This window comes from Galeopterus variegatus, unplaced genomic scaffold (assembly GCF_000696425.1).
Source record: "Galeopterus variegatus unplaced genomic scaffold, G_variegatus-3.0.2 Scaffold2595, whole genome shotgun sequence".
NCBI lineage: Eukaryota > Metazoa > Chordata > Mammalia > Dermoptera > Cynocephalidae > Galeopterus > Galeopterus variegatus.
Genome location: NW_007728706.1, coordinates 192,695 through 217,125, shown reverse-complemented (window position 1 = coordinate 217,125; position 24,431 = coordinate 192,695). Strand labels below are relative to the sequence as shown.

The 24,431-nt window shown below is 42.1% G+C and overlaps 1 protein-coding gene across 1 annotated transcript in view; it reads left to right on the top strand.

The window, feature by feature from the left end:
• DMRT1 (doublesex and mab-3 related transcription factor 1) overlaps positions 1 to 24,431 on the top strand; it is a 101,853-nt gene that overhangs the window by 34,503 nt on the left and 42,919 nt on the right. Inside the window, exon 4 of the mRNA XM_008582382.1 lies at positions 19,549 to 19,693. Coding sequence (XP_008580604.1) covers positions 19,549 to 19,693 — 145 coding nt within the window. The remainder of the gene's footprint in view (positions 1 to 19,548; positions 19,694 to 24,431) is intronic.

Sequence of the window (24,431 nt, the reverse complement as noted above, 5' to 3'; positions counted from 1 at the left end):
AATACCTAGCTGACAGGAGTCAGACTCACAAGTAGCCTCTGGATGAGGCCCACCCCCCCCCAGCCTTGTCTGCCCGTTTCGTTGAGTGGCTTAGAAAATGCCAGGTGCAGCCTTCTGGGTGGCAGTAATTTTTGTGATGCATTTTGCATCCTGAGGAGGAAAAATGTTATAATCTGTGTTTTTTTGTGGAAGAAAGTTAAAAGGAATTAGGTCACTGTTTTGCTGGGCCAACTTGGGTGTGTTTTTAGTTAGGAATGGAGGTCAGTCTTTCATCATCTAAGTACGTATTTTAGAAATAGTGTGCAATCAAGAGCTTTTAATATTTGGAGTAAAACAAAGCACTTTGCTGTATCAGGGAAGGAGCATCTATCTGGAGCTGTTCTGCTTCCTCGGTTGTAACCATTTCCATCAGGCCAGTGCATTAGATTCAAGGCACCAAAAGCATTCAGAGGCTAGGTTACCATGTATGTGTGGGAATATGTTAGCATGAGAAGTTAAACTCAACACCTCCAAGCCCTCATCCAACTGAAAGGCGTTAGGATTCTGTGAGAACTGCTCTCATTTTAGATGCATTTACCATGCTCAGGCTTTCTCCTTTGGGATTTGATTCTAACAAAATGCAACATGTATATCTGGGAGTTCAGTGCAAGTGTTTGACGTTCCCTTTTCTTCTTTTTTTGTTTCCCCAGCTTTTAATGAGGTATGATGGACAAGTAAAAATTGTATATATTTGAGGTATGCAGCATGATGATTTGATATGTGTGAATTGAACGGTGATGACCGCAATCAAGTTCATTAACACATCCGTCATCTCACATAGTTGCTATTTGTCTGTGCGTGGTGAGAACACTTAAGGTCTACTCTCTCAGCATTTTTCAAGTATACAAGACAGTATTGTTAACTATAGTCTACATGAGACTCCCAGAACTTATTTATCTCGTAACTGAAAGTTTGTACCCTTTGGCCGACATCTCCCCTTCTCTCCCACCCTCCAGCCCTGGCAACACTTGTTCTACTTTCTGCTTCTGTGAGTTCAGCTTTTTAAAAAGTCTTTCACATTCTCAAGCCCACTTCAAAAAACGTGAATTGAAATTTTCCTATAGGTAATTCTATTCCATTTTGCCTCTGCCTTTTTTAGGCGTGGGGAAGTTGTTAATATTCAAGTCTTCCCACATTTTGGATTTTCTTGCGACCCTCAGGGATCTGGCTTCTGGGGCATATTAAAAACTCAGTTTTAATCCCCCGAAGTACACATTTTCCTAAGTTTTCCATTCATTTTATTTTTGGAATCATACTTTTTTGAGGGGAGGTTAAAACACATGGATAATAGAGTTGAGAGGTAATATGAGCTAGAGGGGATGTGATAATTTATGGAAATTCGAGCTGGACCCCTTCAGGCTTCTCAAAGTGCAGTTGGATTTTACAACGTGGGGCAGGTTCTAGGTTAATTCCTACTGGAGACTCTCCTCCCTAAAGGAAGAAAGAAGTATCTTAAAGTTTTAAAAAAGCATCTTATCCTGCAGATTCCTAGGAACCAGGGGTTGCTACTGGGTGTCCTGGTTTGCTCGCTGCTTCCAGACTTTGAAGATAAAGTAGGTGGGAAGGTCTGTGAACCTGTTGGCTTAGGTGATAAAGGAAAATTCAAGTGTTTTTCTAAAAGAAAGAGCCAGCTCAAGATCAACTTTAGAGCCAAGTCAGAAATGTCCTAAGTTATTTGGCCCTCCGACTTAGTCAAAATCTCTCAGATGATGCCTGACACACTAATATTTATTTTTACTCTACCTGGAAAACCTGGGCAAGGTATGACAGAGGTCTTGAATTTCCTTGGATGTCTCCCGGGGACAGCCCAGGGTGACGAGCTGTCTGGGGCAGCACTATTGCCTGGTCTTTGAGAGCTGCCTCACTTTCTGTGCCCAAGGACAGATTCCCCTGAGGGAAAGTTCTGCTGAGAGAGAAGCTTGACTCACAGTGTCTACCTGCTAGCCAGGGTGGTAGGAAAGATCTTGGTTAAACTTTCGTCGTCCTTTGGGGATATGCAGTTTGGATGCTTAGTGCCTTCCCTAGAGCTGGACTGGAGAGAAGCACTGCTGGTTAGAGCCCCAGGAGAGACACTGAGGCAGCATTTAATTTATGACTTTGTTTTCACAGAGTCCTGGGCTTAAGCCATCTTATTTCCTAGCCAGTCACTGTCAGTGATGCATTCTCATGTAACAAATTATTTTGCAGCAATAGGTCCTTCTCTCCTACTGTGGGTGATGCTCATTCTTTTTAGTTAATAACATCAGTAATGAAAGTTTTCATTTATTGAGCAGTTAATCCTCCTCACTGCCATAGGGGGCAAGTGGCATTGTCCCTTTTACAGGTGAGGACATTGAGACTCAGAGGGCAGACTTATCTGAGGTCGCATAGCTACCAGATGGGAGAGCCAGGGTTTGAATCATGCCTGTCTGGCTCCAAAGTGTGTGTTTCAGTACTGTCTGGTTATCACCGGGTCTGCTTCGAATTTAGGGCTTGGAAACTACCTCCCAGGAGTCCTCTGTGAGCTGAGACCTCTGGGGAAAGTGTAGAATGTCTCAGCAGTTGAACTGTGCCTGTAGGAGCAATGAAAACTGAGGCCCTCTAGTTTTTTAGGGCTTGGAATTTCTACCTAAGTCCTTTGTTTTCCGTTGGGAATCATCTTGGAACTCTCTTCTGATTTTCTTTCTTCACTTGTGGATGTCAGAAATGAGCAGAAACTTCTAGAACAGTGCTGATCTGTCATTACTTTAGACGGCTGAGGAAAGACCCTGATGCTTTCCTGAAATATGTAGTCTTGGCCTCAGTATTTAAAATATGCTGAATTCCTTGCTATTTCAAAGTTACTTTTGGAAGCTGCATACTGATTTTCTCTGGATGTGATTATCACTAATGCACATTCAGGCAAATGTGCAACACGCGTGTAATATAAAAAATGATACTAACAATTTGCTTGAGGGGTGCCTCCATATGGCCTCTCTGTTCCTTCTAAGTCTAACATTTTATGAGTGTGTATTAATCTTTTAACCAAATGTCAACACAAGTGTGTGACTTACAGTTTTTTAGTCATGCCCACAAGAATTAGTTCTAGTGGAAATAAACTATTACATTAAAAATACAAGAGCCAACGTAGATATAACCCATCAATTTGCAAAATGACAGATGAAAATCAGTCCTGTGATGATCAGAGCTGAAATGGATATTAAAGAGTTCTAGTCCACCCCCTCTTGCTGCAGAGAAAACTGAGGCCAGGAGCTGAAGGGATTTGCCCAGCATTTCAGTGGGTTGATGACCAGAGGTATATTGATTTAGGGGAACAATAAGGCATGCTTTAGAAAACACGGACTCGGGCCGGCCCGGTGGCGCACTGCTACAGTGCGCCACTTGGGAGCGCACTACTACAGTGCGCCACTTGGGAGCGCAGTGGCGCTCCCGCCGAGGGTTCGGATCCCACATACAGACCGGTTCCCGCTCACTGGCTGAGCGAGGTGCGGGCACAACACCGAGGGTTGCGATCCCGTTGCCGGTCCTGGTCCGGTACGGGCGCGACACTGAGGGTTGCGATCCATTGCCGGACACGAAAAAAGACAAAAAAGGAAAAAAAAAAAAAAAAAAGAAAACACGGACTCTGCAAGATCTCTGTTCAGTTTGTGGTTTAATGATGTAACCTTGAGCAAAATACTTAACCCTCTGAATATTGGTTTTCTTATCTGTAAAGTGGGTATAGTACCATCTTCATAGGAATGTTGCATGGATACATAAGACAGTGTGGTAACTGAGTGAGATCATTAGTGTGTGTGTAAACCATGAAGTGTTAGCCAATATTAACTGTAATGTGTTTCAGTGATCATTATTTCCACTTGCCCCCCCCCCCACTTTTTAAACTATTCTTCGCCATTTGTTCGCATGTATTTTAGTTAGCTATCTTAGATTCCTTTTGTGACAAGATGGCGTATAAGTAATGCACATTTTAATTATTATTACAAGACTGTGGCATGTGAATATGGACTAAGTATGAATGCAGCATGGTTTTATATCATTGGGGAAGGATTTGATCCATATAGGAAACAGAAAATGCAAAGCATAGGTAGAGGTTATAATGATACAACATATGTTTATTAAGATGTTATAAAGAAATATTAATGAAATAGTAAAAACCTACAGATAATACTTTTAGCTAATGTTGAAGGCATAGGACCTGGACAGCTCACTTTTAAACCAGAGTGATCCTTATAGCAGAGGTGTCGGGTACAGTCTAGGATGGGAGAGTTCCCCCCTCATGTTGTTTTCTGCTGTTTGTTTCTGCTCTTTGGATGGTGCCTCGCTTCTCCTGGTGGCAGCTTCCTAGGGAGTGTGGGGGGTCTCTCCCTTGGTTTCTGTCCTACTTTTCTACCTCCTTTGTGGAAGGCCCTCCAGCTCCACCTGGAGAACACCTGTGCCGTTCTCTCCTGACTGATTCCCCGGGTCTGACTCTGGCTCAATGTAAGGGCTGGAATCTGAGGCCTTGAAGAGTCTCTTTCATCTTTTCTTGACTCTATTGCTGAGACCTGACTTTCCTTCTGACTTCACCGCACAGAGTCCTCCTTTTATGTTATCCTGCTTCCCTAGCTGCTTTGAGTATCAGTGTGTGTCAGGGGAACTGTGAATGTCTTTCAGCCAAGAGCTAGCTCTTTTCTGGTTCCTAGAAAAAACTGACTCCAGTGGAGAGAATTATAATTTTTTTTTAAGTTAGAACCCTTAGAGAAGAATAGAAAAGGTATTGGATTATTTGCAAAAAGAATTCATCTTTTTATTGTAGAGTTCAGACTTCTTGCAGGTCTGCCTTTAAAATCAAAGAAGCTGCAAAGAATCATTGAGCACCTACTAAATGCAAAAATCGGGATTTTTTGGTTTGTTTTTTTTTAAAAAGAGCAGTCTCTTGGGTCAGCATTCCGGAATCCAAGGCTCTTCCGTGTTAATGCCTTGCATGCTGAGAGCTGCTTTAATGCTTTTGGTCTGTCTGCAGCCTGTGGAGATTTGTGGCCCAATCACAGATTCCTGTCCTGTTGTGAAACAGGAATAACATTTGTGACACTGGAACAAACTCAGGATGAATGGCTGGTTCTCCTGACCAGCAGCTCAATTTCACTTCTGCATTTAATTGCCTGCAAAAGCTGTTTATTGCCTGTGCACTCCTCCACAGCAACATTATCTCTTAAATAAACATGTTGTACCAGGTTGACAAGGGAGAGGTGCATATCAAGTGAGCAGAAATAAATATGGGAGGACTCCGGGCTATCCCTAGGATCTCCTTTCAGTCCCTGTGGCAGGCACCCTCTCAATTGCTTTTCCGAAGCTTGTGCCACCAGATGTACAGACTTACATCCCAACCACAGCTAAGGTGTGGTCAGAAGGAAACATAGGTGATTTCATGCCTTCTCGTGGTTATTTTGGCCTTTGTCTGAAGCATTTCATGAGATGCTTGCCCATTGACAGCTGGGCACCTTGCTGGAATGCATTCACGTACGAGGGTATTTCAGAAAATTCATGGAAAGGTGCATAGTATCTCTCAATTGTTTTTCCGTGAACTTTTTGAAGTCTGCTGATATTAAATAAACATGCAGTGAGGGCCTATACAATATGCTAGAAATTGACCCCTGAACAGAACAGACAAAAATGAAGAAAAGTAGGTCTTGGGGGGCAGGCTGCTATTATCACACGGGAAGCTGGGGATCACCTAAGTAGTCCTGTCTTTGAAACTGAGATACAGGCAGGAAAGAAACCAGATTCTGGCATCTGGGACTTGGAGCACAGAAAAAAAAGCACCCCCTTGTGGGTGCTCTGGGGATGGCACTGCCGCCCCTTCAGCCTGCTGAGGGCCAGAGGGCTGGGCAGGGTACTTAGAAAAGCCTTTTGATTGCTTGCCTGCTTGCCTGCCTGCCTGCCTATGTTCCCAAACCTAACAGCAGCCTGTTGGGGCCCTTGTTTCTATACTGACTTTTAAAAAATTTATTGTGGCTCAGCATCAGGACAACCTGTTAGCTAAAAGAATAGCCAAAAGATTTGACTTTCCAGGTGTATACTATGTAGGAACCATCACAGCGTCTCTGCAGCTGTGCAGAGGACCCCCGCGTTGGGGGCGAGGGTTTACGAAGCCAAGTCTTAAAGCTGGTGCCCATTCCCAGGGAGACAGTTACAATTAATGGTCATTATTTTTAAATATTAAAATTTCAAAATTCGATATCATAGGGAGAAGGCAGTAGAATACAAAATCCACTTTCATGTTTAAGACAGAGGAGGAGACTTGGATCAATTTCTGTGCTTGCCTGAAGCCATAATAAGCCTAAGCCTAAGCTTATTGTCTGCACCCAGTAGTGTACCGAGCTCCACTGGCAGGTCTCCCAGATGATGTGCATCCAATCACCTCAAACTTGGGTAGCTGTGGGCTGAGACAGTTCAAGTGACTTGCCTGAGGAAGCTGACCTGGGCACCTCACCGTCAGCCAGGTGCGTGCTGCCCAGTCCCATGGCCCACGACATCGGCAGGTTAAACTAGCCCTGGCTTCCCGTGTTAGAGCAGACTGGTTGTTGGCCACTGTCTGTTGGTAGAGAGACATTGACTGGCTTTTTCCTCTGGGAGGAAAAACTGACAGTTTGCAAGCAGACCTAAGAGGAATTTATGAAGACCTATTCCATTTAAAACATTTAAAGTAATTTCTTGCCTCAGGAAAGGTGCTTGAAAACAGATAAGGTATTTGCCTTGAGGTATTAGGGCTAACTCACAACCGTAATTTGGCTTTTTGAAGGGGTTTACAGAGGCATAAATTTCTGTTCATGTATGAAAGAAATCCTTGTTCTGTTGCTGTGATGTGGTATATTTATTTTGCATTTGGCCACTTTTGTGAACTCTGTAACTCTAATAATTTTATGATTGCTCATTTTGGAGTTTCTAGGTAGGCAGTTGTTTTATAGAAACATTGATCCTGAGAGTTTTCTTCCTTTTAAATACCTTCAGCTCTGATGTATGTTCTTAGTGCATTGCTCAGCTTAGATAAGGGGTGGGCACAGGAGTCATTGTCTTTTTCCTTATTTTACTGAGAATGTGTCTAGCAGTTCACTATTATGTATGCAGAATGTTTCCAATACTAGATCACAGAGAAAGGAGGAACATCAGGACACATGAGTTTTTCTTAAAGCTAAATTATTCAATTCAAAAAATTGTTTTTATTGAGACTGTACCCTTCCAACTTGTAAAAAAATAAACTGATGATTCTTTTAGATGGCAGGACTTTTTTTGTTTTGGAAATGCCCTTACAATATAAAATGTTGGCACCCACTGGCTCCTTCCCCCCTCCCCTTTTAAAAATATTTTACTGGTCTGTGAAATCCACAGAGTCTGGAAACCACTGCATTGGTCATTGTGTCCCCATGACAATAGCAAAGTTCTTTAGGGGCTTCAGTATGGTTCCTTTAGCAATTGTGTGGACTTAACTTTCTGCTTAACTTGCACTGCTCTCTCGACACACACGGATACTCAAAGCAGCAAGGGAAACAGGATAACATAAAAGGAGGACTCTGTGCGGTGAAGTTAGAAGGAAAGTCAGGTCTCAGCAAGAGTCAAGAAAGTAGATAGAAGAGACTCTTCGAGTCCTCAGATTCCGACCCTTAGGGTTGAGCCGGCGTCAGACCCAGAGAATCAGGCAGGAGAGAGCAGCACAGGTGCTCTCCAGGTGCAGCTGGGGGGCCTTCCACAAAGAAGGTAGAAAAGTAGGACAGCAACCAAGGGAGAGACCCATCCCCCACACCCCCAGGTACCTGCCACCAGGAGAAACAAGGCACTCCTCGAAAAGCAGAAACAGAAACAGCTTTCCTTCCTTTTTATGGCAGCCCTGTGAATGCCTTTATGCTAGTCCAGCGTTCTGTGGGCTTCTAACATGCATGTAAGTGGGTCCTGCCGTCTGGTACCCAGTGAAGATGCAGTGGTTGGGCCTGCCAGGTCAGTAGGCCAGCCTTGGGAAATCTGTTTAAAGAAACTCGAAAGTTGTGATTGACCGTGGAAAGTAAAGCCAGTGAAATTGAAGGTGCCAGTCTCCCCAAGTGTAGGGGGTCATATTGCCTGTACGATGAACTTTCCTTAAACGGCCTGTCAAGTCTCAGCCATGGGCAGTTACAACATATTTTTCATCCTGCAGGGGAAAAGCTTGCGTTTGCTAGCCAGCCCTGTAAGGAGCAGCAGTAGTCCTTGGGCCATCCTGTCACCCAGCCTTGCAGCCTGGACACATGCAGTCCTGGCTTTCTTTTTCTAAACTATCATGTTACTTGCATGCACTTTCACCGAGGAACTGCTGTTTTGTCTCATTTTTCCTGATGACTCGTGATGATCGTGACAGTCATCATCTGATTTTTATTACACCTTTCCTTGAAGGAATTGCTGTTTTGTTTCACAGATGATGAAAGCTTAATGACTTGCATGCTTTTGATCCTGCAGTGAGGGCAGTTGTTTGTAAGAACTGGTGCCTGCGATGACAGTTTTCCTGGTGGCTCTTTGTCTGGAGCCAGAGCTTAGGGAGGGCGGCGGTGGGCATCTTAGACGCTGAACCCAGACAGATGGTGAGAGGTGGGGCTGAGGAATTTCCCATAGCCACAGTAGTGTTCACGAGAGACATTCTTGCACACTGTTTTGGTTAAAAACGTGGATTTCAGAAGAAAGTAGAACTGGCCTCTGGAAATGTAGAGCACTGGGGAACAACAGGCAGCTCTGCTCAGAGGAGATCCAGGAGAAGGAGCTAGGCTCTGGAAATCCTAAGGGATTGTTTTCTCAGCCTGGCTGAAGTGGTCCAGAAGCGTCCCAGGAAATCCTGACAGAGTGTAGCCTCAGATTTCAGGAGCCTTTGGGAATCTTAGATGGATCCTGGGCTGTCCTGCAGATTCATTGTCATTCTTACATGAGTTCAGTTGATCTGGAAAACCTTATAAGGGCTGGTGTACCTCAGGGACTGCTCCACAATTGACTTGGAGGCAGAAGGAAGTATATGATCAGTCTGTTGCGAGGTTGTTACATTACCTATTTTCTGACACAATAGCATCAGGTTAGTAAATAAAACAGTCATTTGGGGATTCTGTAATCTGCTTGAAAATTAGATAATTAGATCACAGGTTTTGAAAGCTTTCAGATCCAATTTGGTTGGGCTGGTGGCCAAAATCTTATCTATTTGTGTTTGCCTTTGTAGCTTACTTTTTTTCTAAGTAGCTCTGAATATGATATGAAATTAGTTGCTTTTCAGAATGTTTAAGTACATGGTTGAGCAGCTCTCACATTTCTTGGGAGTCCATATTTCTGTGGTCTGTTAAGTTTCCGTCATGATTTGAAGAAAGACCAAAATCAGAAGAATGCATAACAGAGGCAGGTTTGACTTGTTTTTTTTTTTTTAATACATATTAGAAATACGATAGAAAAATAAAAAGAATAGGGTTAGAAAAAATCTCCACCATATTTCAGCGTGTATAAGAAACTCCGCCATGCATTCATCGATCGTTCTTATCAAGTGGCTGCCCTGCACCTGGCGCTGTGCTAGGCCCTCGACTACTAGCCCACAGTGGAGCAAATGAGCAAGAAGAATCAAAGGACACGTGTCATTCTCTGAGCACTATTGCGATCATAGTCTGGCGATTTCCTGGGGAGAGCTGTGATGCCTCTTGGAAGATGAACCCTGCGTGGTGGCCTGCCAAAAGGGGGGTAGGGGTGGGGATGTTTTATCACCACTGTTGTTTAGAATTGCCAGTGCATGGTGATGATTAGAAGCAGATTGGCTTTTAGTGGGTTTTACTATTTTTAAAAAATTCCCTGTGGACAGTGCACCTCTAAGCTTATTGTATGCACCCAGGATGGGTGGCTCTGCATGCCCCCGCCTTGGTACGGCACTGACTCTGTGGGCATCACCCTTGAGATACATAGCCTCTTGGGATGCATCAGGAGACTGAGAAACAGGGAAAAAATATTATCTCCTTGTTTTATTTTTCCCACCTTTCTTTCATCACATTCCTTCTCACAATCCTTCTTTTTGGCAATTCCTAGTTCTTATCACCCAATATTGGGAGGAGGAGGCCAGACACCATAATTTCATGTCTTGAGTATTTGTGTAAAAACCAAAACTGTAAAAGTCTGGAACTTTCTCCCTCTCCCCCCTACCTCGTGTGTGTGCACGTGCGTGCGTGTTCAGTCGATAGTGGCAGTGTAGGATCTTGAGTTGGTTTCAACTTTCTAAACATCAAAAATAGAAAAATTTCAGAGAATAGATTTTTCTTTCAAATTTCAACAAAATGTTTAAGTACTTAAAATAATATTTATTTTATTTTTTATTTTTATTTTTTCCTTTTTGTCTTTTTTTCGTGTCCGGCAATGGATCGCAACCCTCAGTGTCGCACCCTTACCGGACCGGGACCGGCAACGGGATCGCAACCCTCGGTGCCGCGCCTGCCCCTCGCTCAGCCAGTGAGCGGGAACCAGTCTGTATGTGGGATCCGAACCCTCGGCGGGAGCGCCGCCGCGCTCCCAAGCGGCGCACTGTAGCAGTGCGCCACCGGGCCGGCCCTTAAAATAATATTTAAAGTGCAGAACGGGCAGGTCTGAGTCATTGGGTAGCAAACCCAGAAGAGCGGTCCTCTGCTGCCTCTGCAGAAGCACAGGCGGTCCCGTGAGGGCAGAGAAGGGGACAGTGGGCAGTGGGCAGGCAGCCGGGTGGTGCTGGGTGCTGCATATCTCAGGCTTCATCTCATTCCTAAACACCGCCTGTCAGGGATTTTTAGCCCCTTTTGTGGGTGAGGAAATGGGGGCTCGGGGAGGTGACACAGCTGACACACGGGAGCTGCTGTGTGACTGGGCCGTACCTGACTGCAGAGGGCACATTCGTTCCCACTGTCTCTTTCTGCCTCTTAGGGCAGGGCACACTGCTTGGTCTTCCCTGTATGGAGCCTTGCAATTCTGGAGAATCCCTGAACAGGCTGGCTCAAGCATGGTTCAGAGCCTTCCCAGACGCGCACACACACACACTCTCTTCTGGGTACCTTAGGGAAATGTTTTTGGTTATTCTTGCATCATCTTTTACTTAGAGGTGGACTCTCTCTGTCATGGCCTTGGGGGGGGGAAGGCCGTTCCACGCCACCCACAAGCTGGGTGTGTGTCCCCATCAGAAGCCACCAGCCTGCGCTGGAATCTTTCATGCCAGCTTGGGCCAAGTATGTGTGCGTGCTGGCACGTAGAAGGTGGCCCCAGACAGCCTCACCTTGCCCTCCAGGCAGTCTGTCATGTTCAGGGCTCATAAGACACCCGTCACACTGCTGATTTATGCTAAAAGTATCCTAATGTTTCTGACAGCTCATGTGTGACATGAATATAATCCATATTTCTCAGAGCAGCTAAGCCAAGTGGCTTATTTCCCAATACTGCTGATAGGGCTATATCTCTTGATGTCGCAGCGTGGAGATGGTGAGGGTAACATGTTGTTTCTGGGTCACTAGTTTTGTCTAAAACAGTAGGTTGGAACAGAGTAGCAAAGGTTAATTAAGTTTGTCCATCAAAGTGGGAAGAGAGATGGATGCCTCTGATACTTTTGGTCCTAAAACTAAAGTTCCTGAGTGTGTGGTTACGGGTATCTTTTCTTCTCATTTTCAGACTATCCAAAAAAAAAAAAAAAGTTTCTTATTTGCTCTAAAAGGAGAGAAAACGTGAAGAGCTGTTGAAAGCCAAAGGCAGCGAGTAGGTCTTTGTAATAAGCAGATATCTTCATTCAACATTGAAAAGGTGGCTTGGTTTAGTAGAGAGAAGTGTCAGGAGCTTCAGGGGTGAATTGCTTTGAATCGTGCCCTCTGCATTTAATCTCTTTGTGAGTGGAACCAAATTATTTAATCTGAGCAATTTCTTCTTATGTTAATTATGAAAGTGTGAGGACTCAGATGACAGGAGAAGTCTCTGTAGTATCTGTCTCTCAATAAACACTCTTTTTCTTCCTTTGAAATCCGTTAGTCCTGTAGTCAATAACCAACATTCTCTCAGGAAAATTACATTAAGAATGTCATCACTACAAGCCCCCTCCAGCAGTGATAAGAGGTGTTATATAATGCTTTCGGAGACTCGATATGCTAAGGGGGGGCGGAGAGTCCTGATAATTATCAACCTAACTTTAAAAATATAAATCTTTGTATATATTTTCCTCCAGCTGTTTTACTGAAGCTTTGTTTCCTATGGGTTTTTACATAAATGACACTAGCATTTATGCCTGGATATACATGAGTTCAGTTGGGAGGTCAGGCAGGGTCTGTGTTTTAGATTTGTGACTCTGGCAGATATAAGTTTCTGACCTAGGAGCTGGAAAATCCTGCAGAGATTTCTAAAAGATGAGGAAGGCACTGAGCTAGTCCCAGCCAGAGACTGATCTGAATTGACCGTCCCCTCTCTTTTATGAACCCCCTGAAATGCACCAAGACTCTTCCAGGTTCCAGGAAAAGGAAACATTTTTAATAATTTGGACTTTTCTTGCTATGTACCTCTTTTTAAAGGTATTTGCAAACACCACGGTCAAGGGTTTGGATCCTTGTACCAGCCAGTGCCAAAAGTCAATCAATCAATCAATCAATCAATAAGGTACTTGCTTCCCTTTACCTGGCTTATACATCATCATTTTTCATACATTTTAGACTGAGACCCACAGTAAACTGATCCAGTATATATTTACACACAAATACAAACACAAAATGAAACGTTTTTTAAAACAGCTCTTCCCCATACCATATATGCAGTGAATTCTCATATATTTTCTATTTCATTTTATTCAGTTCCATATCATTCTTTAAAAAAAGAAAAAAAAAAAAAATATATATATATATGCTGACTGCAAACGTAAATATTTTGTGGCCCTGTAAGGAGTAGTAGTTCTGCATTTTGGAAAATAGTCTAGAAAAGTAAACTTTGTTCCGTCAATGCTCCTGATGCAGATGGTGAAATCAGCTGAGCAACACAAGTTAAAAAAATTAATTTGGATTTTTTATTCACATCTAAATTGCTTTTTTTGATAAAGACAAGCAAAATGAACCACTAAGTGTAGTCCTGATGTCCTATGGGGTTTCTGTCCCTTAAAGTTTATTCAAGACTGAAGTGAATCTCTGTCCTATGCCCTCTCCAGGGTTTCTAGGGTTTAGGGGAGGGCTTGCTATATGGTCTCATAGTCAGTTTTGGTCCCATATTTCCAAATGACTTGCTTATTTTTCCATGGTACATCTTATGGCTGTTGTTTTTTTTTCTTTTTAAATCTACTCTGGTATTAATCCAAACTTGGACTTTAGCTCCTTTCCTTCAATTTTTTTTTTAAACCCCACCCACACAAGTTTTCCTTTGTTTTTGCATGTGTCACAGACTTTCTAAAGCTTTGGGAAACTTGGGATTTGCAACTGAAAACATTTTAGACGTAATATTTCTGAAATTATTTGTTCTCTCTGCCATGTTGTACAAGTGTCCTCTCTTCTTTCTTTTTTCTTTCCCCTCCTACGTCCTCTCAGGGGAGGAAGAGCAGCCTTTCCATTTTGGGGGAAACAGCTCTTATGTTCTTCAGCATCTAAGTGCTGACCGTCACACTCAGCACCTTCCTCTGGGGACACTGAAGGATTCCCCTGGGCTTTGCAGGGACACCTTAGAAGGAAAGGTCTGAGTCTTCTCAAAGGCCCATCTCCCTCTCTCTGTCTGCTTCTCTTCCTCTAGGGAGGGCGTGGAGGGTGTCACGTGACATGGCCGCCTAAGAGAAGCCAGGTGAGTGCAGATGGGAAGTAACAAAGTTAGGAGAAAGAGAATGAATCTCCAGAGGACTGGATGGAAAGGGGGAGGAAGGAGGGAGGGACGGTTTTAGCTGTGGGGCATCTGCCTGTGCCAGATGACTCAGCATTTGGCCTGTTGGTCTTTCAGTCATCTCTGAAGTGTGTGCATAATAGCAATCATTTTTAGCCTGAGTATTTAAAATAATGCTTTCCAGCTGAGAAGTGTGGAATGGCAGCGGATGAGTGAGGTGTGTATTTCAGGAAGTGAATGGGGCCTTCCGGGTGAAGCACCTTGCACAGGTAAGGTCCGTGGCCCAGGACAGCTCACAGTGTGTGGTTAGGTGAGAGGGGGAACAGGTATCTCATTCAGATGGCTTGAAAAGAAGCTTCCATTAAAACTAAAGAAATCATTTAAAGAGGGCAGAGTCAGCCTCAACCTTCACTCAGCATCACCAGGAGATGTGGAATTCCACAGCCTTCTTTTATAAAAAGGTTTCTGTTCAGAAAACCAAAGTTTGCCCCCAAATGTGGATTTTGCAGTTTAAAAGATTGCAAGCCACGTATCAACATCAAGGGAATCTTCACACTATTAGTTTCGATATCAAAGTTTGCAATTAGGAATGTTATTCTGTAGAATAACTCTTCTCTTGAAGACTGGTCCCTTCTAACATCAACTTTAATTGTGTGCAGCTCAGCCACGCTTAGAAAACAACCCGACAGTAATTTGGTCTTCACCAGGCCCTTTTAGCCATTCACCTGGATGGAGTGTTCAGTTAGCTGTAAGACTAGACACTCTTCCTATCTGAAGCTTTAATAGACAACCAAAATTTAGGAATTTTTTTTTTTAGAAGAAGTTAGGTTTTTATGTTCTAAGGTCGGGTGGCTAAGGTGTATAAAAGGAAGCCTGTGGTTCAGTTACATTGTGATGAATATTCTCAACAATTTAATGAAACCCCAAACTCTTAAGCCTTCCTCTGGGGTTAATGCTAACACCATGTGCATGCTCTGCCAGCCCAGCTCTTATCTGTAGGTCATTCTCTGGTTCAGAGACCTGGGGTGGGTAATAAGATTATAAAACATGCTTCTCTCTTGCCAGCTACCACATGCTAATAATAATAGTAGTCATAATTCACTGGAATCCCGGCTGTTCAGGTTTTACTCGGTTTGTTTATTTGTTTAATTTAAAGGAATAAAAAATAGAATCTTGAGAAGAAACAAGGCAACATTGCTGAAAAGAAAATAATAATTTTTTTGGCAGAACTGAACAGTTGCTCTAATTTGTGTGCAACTTCTGTCCCTCAGTAGAACTTTGCTGTTTTCTTTTAGCTGGGAGAGAAGGGCTGAGCACAATAGGGTATTAGATTATTTTAAAGCAGGTTTCTCAACCTTGGCACTATTGAGACGTTGTGCCGGAAAATTGTTCATTGTGGGGGGCACTGTCCTGTGCATTATTGCAGCACCCTTGGCCTTTACTGCTGGCTGCCAGTAGCATGCCCCTCCCCCCAAGTTGTGACCATGAAAAGTGTGTCCCACACATTGCAGTGTGTCTCTTGGAGGACCAAACTGTCCCCCCCGAGTTGAGAATATTGGTTTTAAGTAAAACAGCAAGTTTCAAAAGCTTTAGTATTTTTCCATTTTGTTTAAGCCAAAAGTATCAGGATTGTGATTTCTTTACTTTTTTTAAGTTAGAGGGGAGCAGGAAGTGATTTTGAGTTTTAAATTACATTCTGCCGCACCTTTTTCTGGGCTTTCTGGGTGAATTACAATTCAATTTTAACTTCATGTTTTAAAAACACATGCGACTATCTTTTTCCTTATGTGCAAGTTGTCACGTGGATGGTTATTTGTGGATTATTCTTTGAATTGGATGTAGCTGAAGTGATTGATGACCTCAGTAAGTTCACATTTTAGTTACCTCAGTGGGAGTCTGACCCTTTGTATCGTTTTCTTCTTTTGCTGGAAGTCTTTTATAGCTCAGTGATCTTGGGAATTCATTGGGAAGATGGAATGTTTGCATACAAATAACTCAGTTCTTATTTCCACATAATCCTTGTTTGATGCTTTATAAAAGCATAGAAATGGAATCAAAGAGAAAAATAAGCATATTCCTGGATTCGAATTTGTGTTTATTTTCCAGGAAGCTTTAGTGAAGAAAAAAAGAGAACTCAATCATTTAGCTGAATTGCTTTTAAAATAATGCACACATTGGGGTTGGCAGCAGCTGACCAGTCTATTTGTCAGACTTAACCTTTTGCATTTATTAGTTAATATGGGGATGTTGGGTTCTTGCACTTCTCAGGTGTGTGGAAGATACGTTATTAATAGTAGAGCAGTGGTTCTCTCAGTCTTAGTGTCATGTTAGAATTACCTGGGGAATTTTGAAAAGACCCAGGGCCCAGGCCATATCCCACATCAGTTAAATCAGATTCTCCAGGGGTAGAGCCCAGGCACCAGTGCTGGGTGTCCTCTTCCCGTTATTCCAGTGGGAATGAAGGTTAAGAACCAGTGAATATTGTTATGAATAAAGTTTTATTGGAACACAGCCGTGCTCACTCATTTACCAATTGCCTACCCTATGGTTTGCAGAGCCTAAAATGTTTACTGTTTGGCCATTTACAATAAAAAGTTTGCTGGCCCCTGCTGTAGACTCACAGTGAAAATATTTCAAACATTTCGACAAGGAGCTTTTTATAAACTTTCATAGTAAAAGAAGAAGATCCAACATTTTGCAGAGCCTGCAGGCTCAAATGCTCTGTTTTCTTGTACTCAGGGAAAATTGAAAAGCATTTTCCTTGAAGAACTGACTTGCAGATATTGTCAAACCTGAAGGAGATCTGACTAACTCAGCACCCAGAGCGGGAGGCTCTGTTATTTATATTACGGCATTCTGCACTGAAAAGTCGGCACCTTGTTCTGATTCAATGTTCATTACTCAGACTGCATAATTGACTTGAGGGAAGTCTACGGAGGCAGAAATGGCTCTTCAATTCAAAGGGTGTTGGAGTTTGTTATTACCTCTGCAGCAATTCTAGATGGCAGCAGACCCCTGAAAAAATTATTTTAGCTCTGGGGAATTTTACATATAGAAAGAAAAGTAATGAAAATGAAAAATTTACATAATTTTCACCCTCCTTCAGTCCAGGTGGAAACTTGGTGGTTGTAAACAATTGGTAAAAAGAGTTTTTTAGAAGGTCCTCCTTTGGTCCTGAGTTTCTAGAGGTGCTAACTATGAGAAAAAGGATCATTTATTCTGGCTTCTTGTCACAAAAGAGGTTTGAGGGCCAGCAGAATCAGCATCTCTGGGGAGCTGTCAGACTCTCAGGCCCCACCTGGACTTACTGCATCAAAATCTACATTTTAACAGGATCCCAGGACACTCGAATGCCCATTAAGAGACCACTGGAAGGCACTGATGTAACTGATAACTAGGTCCTGTGTAGTAAACTGCTACCATTGATTGTCCCTTCCCTTGAAAATGATTTCATGGCTCCTTAATGGGCTGTCTCATTAGGGTAACCAGTTTTTCCCCTTAGGCTGTTTTGCAAGGATAGCTTGCTCAGTCTCTTATTTAGTCAAGATTTATACCAGCTGGTAGAAAATGAAAATAGGGTGACTGATCTAGAAGAGAGCCCATCTTATATATTTCAGAAAAACAAACTAGAAAGGGTAAGGGAGACTTGCCCAGATAAACCTCACTCAGAAGGAAGAAATTACCTGTCGTGGAGTCGTCTTTGCTTCTCCAAGGAAAAAAATTCACCCCAAAGAGCAGACATTTGAGCTGGGAAGCAGTAGGAGGATCAGTAATGAATACTTTGAGCTTCTCGAAGTATCATATGGGAATCAGGACCTTGGGCCTTTCCACCAGGCAAGGCCGTAATTCTTAGTACACTCAGGTGAATATGGCTAAAAACCTTGAGGAAGCCCAGTGCCTAATGTCATCCTGCCAGCCTCTGTTAAGTTAGGACTATTTTCTTTACGGAGTAGCATTCTAAACATTTGATTGAAAAACTTGATTTTGAAATGATTACTTAACTCTGAACAGAACTGGTTTATCTTGAACATTCCCTTAGATTGACTTTTATTTAAAAGCGAATGACATCTAAATTAAATATTTTAAAGGCAATGTAAGTAATTGAGGTGCAGCTCTTTTCTTGCTTGAATGTATGATTGTTGGGGCCAAGGGAAAACTTACCCTTCAACCCCTCTGAAAAATCAACTAATAAACAGATTAATATGAAGAGAAGGCATAGCAAATTTTATTGTATCATTGTTTTACGTGACACGGGAGCCTTCAGAATAAAGACCCAAAGATAAGGGAGAAAGAAACTTTCCTTTTTTTGCTTAGGTTCTGTGAAGCAGGGACAGCAGTGTGGCAATGTGATTAGACGGGAAAAGTGTGATCTAATGCTAATGAGTGGGGAAACCCAGCAAGGCCTGCCCAGAGTCGTCGTTGTGGCTTCTCTGTGTGGCAGCTGTTCCTTCACGACATCGGTCAGCACCCTATCTGGAATGCTACCACCAGACATGGTGGGGCAGGGACTTGACAGAAGTAGGGGCAGTTCCAAGACAGAAAGGGGGCAGGAGGGATTAGCGTATTATTTTATTTTACTTTTTTGCAATTTGCTTTGTTTTTGTTTTAGAGTATAATTTTAGTCTTCATGGCTGGCTTTGGGGAAGGGGTTCTGGTTTCTGTGACCCACCTCGGGCAAGAGGGATTCTAATTTTTATGGTTTGCCTCAGGGGAAAATAAGGCTGGAAGACAGGCAGGCAGGAGAAGGACAGAGGAAAACTTTGCTTTTGAGGCTGTTTCTGAGGCCTTCACTTTGGGGTGTCACTTTCTGAGCCCCAGCATGATCTTGTGTTGAAGGTTCTGTATGTTTACCAAGGTCCATGCAGAAGACAGAACAATTCTAGATGTCCATGAAAGTGGGCCTTACACTTATCAGAAGAGCCATGAAAACGGAAGTGGGGGCTCTTCTAAGCTGTGGCCTCACGTGTCCTTAGCTTTGGAGGAGAGGTCAGGAAGCTCCAGGGAACTCACTGCTATTTACGTAAAAGCTGCATGGTCCCAAAGGCAGGGTCTGGTTGCCAGGAAAACGAATGAGCCCTCCTGTCAGCTGCCACTGCTGCGGGAGGGACAGTTTGTACCCCCTGCTGCCTTCCCATCTCACTCCGTGTGTCCAATGAGCGGAATCAAAATCACCTCCAGATCCCAGACTTCCATCCCTTGCTGCAGGGAAAAGCTTAGAAGGAGGTGGGAATGGACGCTGAGTGACAGGCTCCAGCATGGCATCACACTCAGGAACACAGCTCACTCCTACCCATGGCTTGCGTGCTGTCGTTTTGTCGTCATTTCTAGATATTCTTATGTGAACACTGAAAGGTAACCAAAGGTTTAAGATGCCAGTTTTACACATGAGGAAACGTGATGAGGTCAAACAAGCTAGTCAGTGTCACAGCGGATTGTGTTGGCTCTCTCCAGCCCTGTGCTCTTTAGTATTTGTTAGTCAAGCATTATATGACCAGAGGGGAGTTTAGGGGGTCTTAAGAGGGCACTGCAAGGTTGAAAAGGTACCTTCAGGATGCATAGTTCTAGTATGGCTAGGGCCAGTGCACTAGAGAGCATATTGGTGGTGGAGGATACTTCCAACTTTATTTGGCTGTTCCCTTAATTGAAAAAATTAGGCAGTTTTTGTAATCATTGTGGAGTGCAACTTTGGCCTCATTGTATTCCTTCTTTTTTCTTAAGCAGATGAAAAACTCGGAGAACCGCCACGCAGTGAGTTCCCAGTACAGGATGCATTCTTACTACCCGCCTCCCTCCTACCTGGGCCAGAGCATGTCCCAGATCTTCACTTTTGAGGACGGCCCCTCTTACTCGGAAGCCAAAGCGAGTGGTAGGTGTCTGGTTATGCAGACTGGATTTGGGATGGAGAGAGGGTGCGTATCCAACGGTGGGCCACTAGCCTCTCTAACGATTACCTGTTAAGAGCTGCTGGAAGGTTTATTGCCGTGTGAAACTTAGTATCCTTTGAAGTATTTAGTTATGGAATGATTTGCTTTGCTTGATTCTCAATACCATGTTTTTTCCTTTCTGGATACCTAGAATGGCAACAGTAAGATGAGACTCCCACTCTGAAGCTAAAAATGTGTTTTCTAGAGGATCGATATGAAGTACAGGGGCACTTTAAATGTGGTTTAAGTCCTGGTATTTTTTGTGAAATGAATTTCTATATATTGAATACTTATCTCCCAAAGATTTTCATTTTAAAATTGAAGGTGTATTCATCTTTTGGGGGAAAAATAAAATAACATAATAAAACATTTTCGAATACAATAGATCTCAGAGTTTATGCAGTAGCAAAGCAAATAACTCTGATGTAATGGCTTTAAAATAAAAAAATGACTGTTTAATGAACCAACGCACTTTGAAATACACAGTTCCTCAACTTCAATTTTAACCTTCTCCCCAATATTTACACTGTGATGATAGGCAGGTCTCTTATGGCTGCTGTGTTTCCAGATCCTGTTTTTAAGTTCTTCATATTTAAGCATCATCTTTTGATTTGGGCAGGTGAGAAGCATATTCAGTCGAGGCAGTAAATGGAAGGCAGGGCAGTTGTGGGTGACTTGGAAGAGAAACTGATGTACTAGAATGTACCCTGTACAAGGATACTTCAGGAAGTTCATGTAAAAATAGCATTGAAAGGTGAAATGAATCTTCCCAGGAATGTTTTGAAGACTGCTTGAGCTGAATGAAAAGAGAAGTTTATTTTCTAAATAACTTGATTCTGTAGAAAACTTGGAATGTTTTGAAGACTGCTTGAGCTGAATGAAAAGAGAAGTTTATTTTCTAAATAACTTGACTCTGTAGAAAACTTTCTTTGCAGAGCAGATGTTTAGAGAATGAAATCAGAACCATTCTTTAATTTCCATGTTTAGGACAATAGAGTCTAAAACAGTTGGACAAGTTTTGCTTTATTTGCCATACTAAAATAAACTCAAAGGACTTTTGTTAATGTAGAATATACAGGTCATGGGAGCTAATCAGCTTGAGCTGTAGAGACACTGAAGTGCACATTGTTGATTGCACTTGTACTTTTATTAATAATCACTTTCTGTCTGGAGTGGACAAGCACAACTCTGTTTTATAAATATTTATATACTGTATAATGTATGCTCATATGATCCTTTCATACTGCCTTTGATTTGATATTTTTATCTGGATTATAAGCTCCTTAAAGACAGAAAACACCTTTTTACCTGCTGTGATGCCTTTTGTTTATTGGTTGGTTGAGTGAGTGAGTGAATGAATGAATCTGGTATTTGTAAGTGAGCTTGTCCTATAAGGAAACACAAGCATGAAAGGTCAGAATCCTAATTCATTGTCTGATGGAGCCAGTGTACAATTTGGGGATGAAGCAGTTAAAGAAACGTTGTTCATACAGAAAATCGGGAATGAAACCCACTTTCAGGAAGAAATTGCCTGAGCTTCTTACCCCAGGAACAAAGGAATGTTTTAGAAGCATAGGGGTTCTTGAGACAAAAGGTGTAAATTCAGAGCAGGGCAGAAAGACAGAAATATAAGAGGCAGTTTATTAGAGCAGAGAGGAACGAATTTGGAGAGGAGCAGGAGGCGTTTGAATTTACAGCAGAAAAGGAAGCGACTCAGAAAAAGAGGTTACAGTTCCGGAAAGGAACAGGGGAACACTGGGTGAATAGCAACTAGAATATCTGAAGACTTTTCTGGTGTTCGTTTGAAAGTGTGGTGTGTGAGGAGGCCCCAGGCTGGGCTTCCTGGTACCTCTGCAACTCACTAATAATTAATCTGTTAATCGGGAGGTTTAAGCTTTGGAAATGAGGGAGTTAACCAGGAAGAATTACGGTGAAATCTCAGTAGTCTCTATTTTGGAATTATCATGGAGAAGTGTATGAATTAATACTAAATTAAAACCCCAGCTAAATTTTTAAAGAAATATGACTTTGTGACTTCCGAATATGTGCTATCTTGGTGTTTTTTACATTGCATGGAATTTTTACAAAGCACGGGCTGGCTGCTTAGCCCAGTTGGTTAGAGAGGGTGTTATAACACCAAGGTCAAGTGTTTGGATCCCTGTACCAGCCAGCTGCCAAAAACAAACAAAACAAAAGAAATTTTTACAAAGCAGGTGGGAAGAGAAAGGAAAAATTGTGTTTGGGGGGTCAACAAGGACACGTCAGAGGTCATCTCATGGGACATTGGATCCTCAGTTTTATCATCAGCATTGACACAGTGAGGGGTACTTTGGGGGCAAGGTAGGCCTTTCTGGTAAGAGGGGCAAAAGCTAGGGACAGGATGCAGTGGTGGGAGTTGTATTCATTTGTGAGAAGTTGGCAAAATCTGGCTAATAAATGATTCCATTTAACATTTCTGTCAAGTTTGAGTTGCATTCCTTTGGTTGGTTGCTTTATTAAATGTTATAACTTCTAAGTGGTATATCAATTATTCTAAGTGGAGATGCCTAAATAATTTGAATAACTGTTTTCAGTAGCCTTAATGTCTTCTTTACAGACTCATGCATAAATTTGTTCATTAAATCAATATTTCTGCAGTTTCTTTAAAGATAAACTTGATCTTAGCCTCTCTTTACCATCTGATAAAATGAGTCCAAGTTCATTGTTTTCTTTTGGTTTTTGTTGATGATGGCAACTTAAAAATAGAATGTTGGGGGAAGAAGAATTACAGAGAGTCTTCTTTTTGCCTTGTTGCTGCTATTCAAAGTTTTTCTTTGTGAAAAGGGCAGGAGCCATTCTCTCTCTTTTCCATATCCTGAAAAGCATTAGGGGGGAGATCAGAAAGAGGGGTGGGGCCAGGTCATGTCAGACTTTGTACACTATTGCAAGCACATTGGCTTTTATTTCAAGTGAGATGGGAAGCCAGATGGTTTCAAGCAAAGGGTGACATGACTGTCTTGTGTCTGATTACTAAGAACAGACTGTAGGGAAGCAAGAGTAGAAGTGGGGAGGTGAGTTAGAAACTGTTGTAGTAATTCTGGCAAAACATAATAGAGGCTTATAGTAAGAGTGGGAGTGTGGTGGTGATGACAGGTGGTCAAATTCTGGAGTTTTTTTTGCTAAAAGGGAAATTTATTTAACATAAATGTGTACATTAATAAAAAAGAAAGACCTCAAATCAGCAATCACCTTTGCGCCTTAAGAATCTAGAAAATGAACAGCAAACTAAGCCCAGACATAGCAAAGAAAGTAAAGAGTAAAAATTAGAGCATAGAAAAAAGAAATAGAAAATAAAAATATACAGAAAATCAATGAAACCAAAAGTTGTTACTTTGATGAGATCCACAAAAATGACAAACCTTTACCTAAGTGGACCAAGAAAAAAGAGAGAAGACTCAAATAACTAAAATCAGAAATGAAAGAGGGATCACTATGACCAAATTTACAGGAATCAAAAGAGTTATAAGAGAATACTATGAATTGTTGGTTAAAAAAATTAGATCATCTAGATGAAATGAATAAATTCCTAGAAACACACCACCTACCAAGACTGAGTTATGAAAAAATAGAGAGTTTGAAAAAAACGATAGCTGGTAAGATGAGTGAGTGTCATTTTTTGGACTCCAGATGCAGGACTCCCTTGAAGACTTTTTGCAGGGCTGGTTGTGTGGTGGTGAACTCCTGTGGTTTTTGTTTGTCTGGAAAGTACACTGTTTCTCCCTCAGATTTCTGTCTTTTCTCCCTCATTTCTGAAAGACAGCCTTGCCTGGGTATAGTTTTCTTGGCTGGCAATATTTTTCTTTTATTATTTTGAATATGTCATCCCAGTTTCTTCTGGCCTGTAGAGTTTCTGTTGAGAAGTCTGCTGTTAGTCTGATAGGGGCTCCCTCATAGGTGACTTGATGCTCTTCTCTTGCTTTTTTTAAGATTCTCTTCTGAGCTTTGCCGGTTTGATTACAATATGTCTTAAGATCTTTTTGGCTTGAACCTGTTTGGGGATCTTTGAGCCTCCTGTATCTGAATGTCTTTGTCTCTCCCTATACCTGGGAAGTGTTCTGTTATTATTTCATTGAGTAGGTTTTCCATGCCTTTTCCTTTCTCTTCCCCTTCTGGAACACCCATGATTTGAATGTTTGTGTGCTTAAGGTTGTCTGCTAGCTCTCTTAGATTTTCTTCATTTCTTTCATTCTTTTTTCTTTTTTTTTTTTGTCTGCCTGGGTTATCTTGAAAAGGCTATCTTCAAGATCAGAAATTCTTTTGTCTGCTTGATCTAGCCTGCTGCTTAAGCTCTCAGTTGTGTTTTTTATTTTGCTGAGTGAATCTTTTAGTTCTATGAGTTCTGCTACATTCTTGTTTAAGGTATTAATCTCTTTGTAAATTTCCTCCTTTATATCCCAGATTTATTTTCCTCATTTCATTATGTTGTTTAACTCAGTCTTCTCATATCTCAGTGAGTTTCCTTAAGATTGTTCCTTGGAATTCCTTTTCAGTGATTTCAAGGGTTTCCTGCTCTATAGGGTCTGGTATTCGAGAATTAATGTATTCTTTTAGTGCTGTCATATTTTCTTGGGTTTTCATACTTCTGGTATCTCTACACTGATGTCTGGTCATCTGGTAGAGCAGTTGCTTCTTCTGTTACTC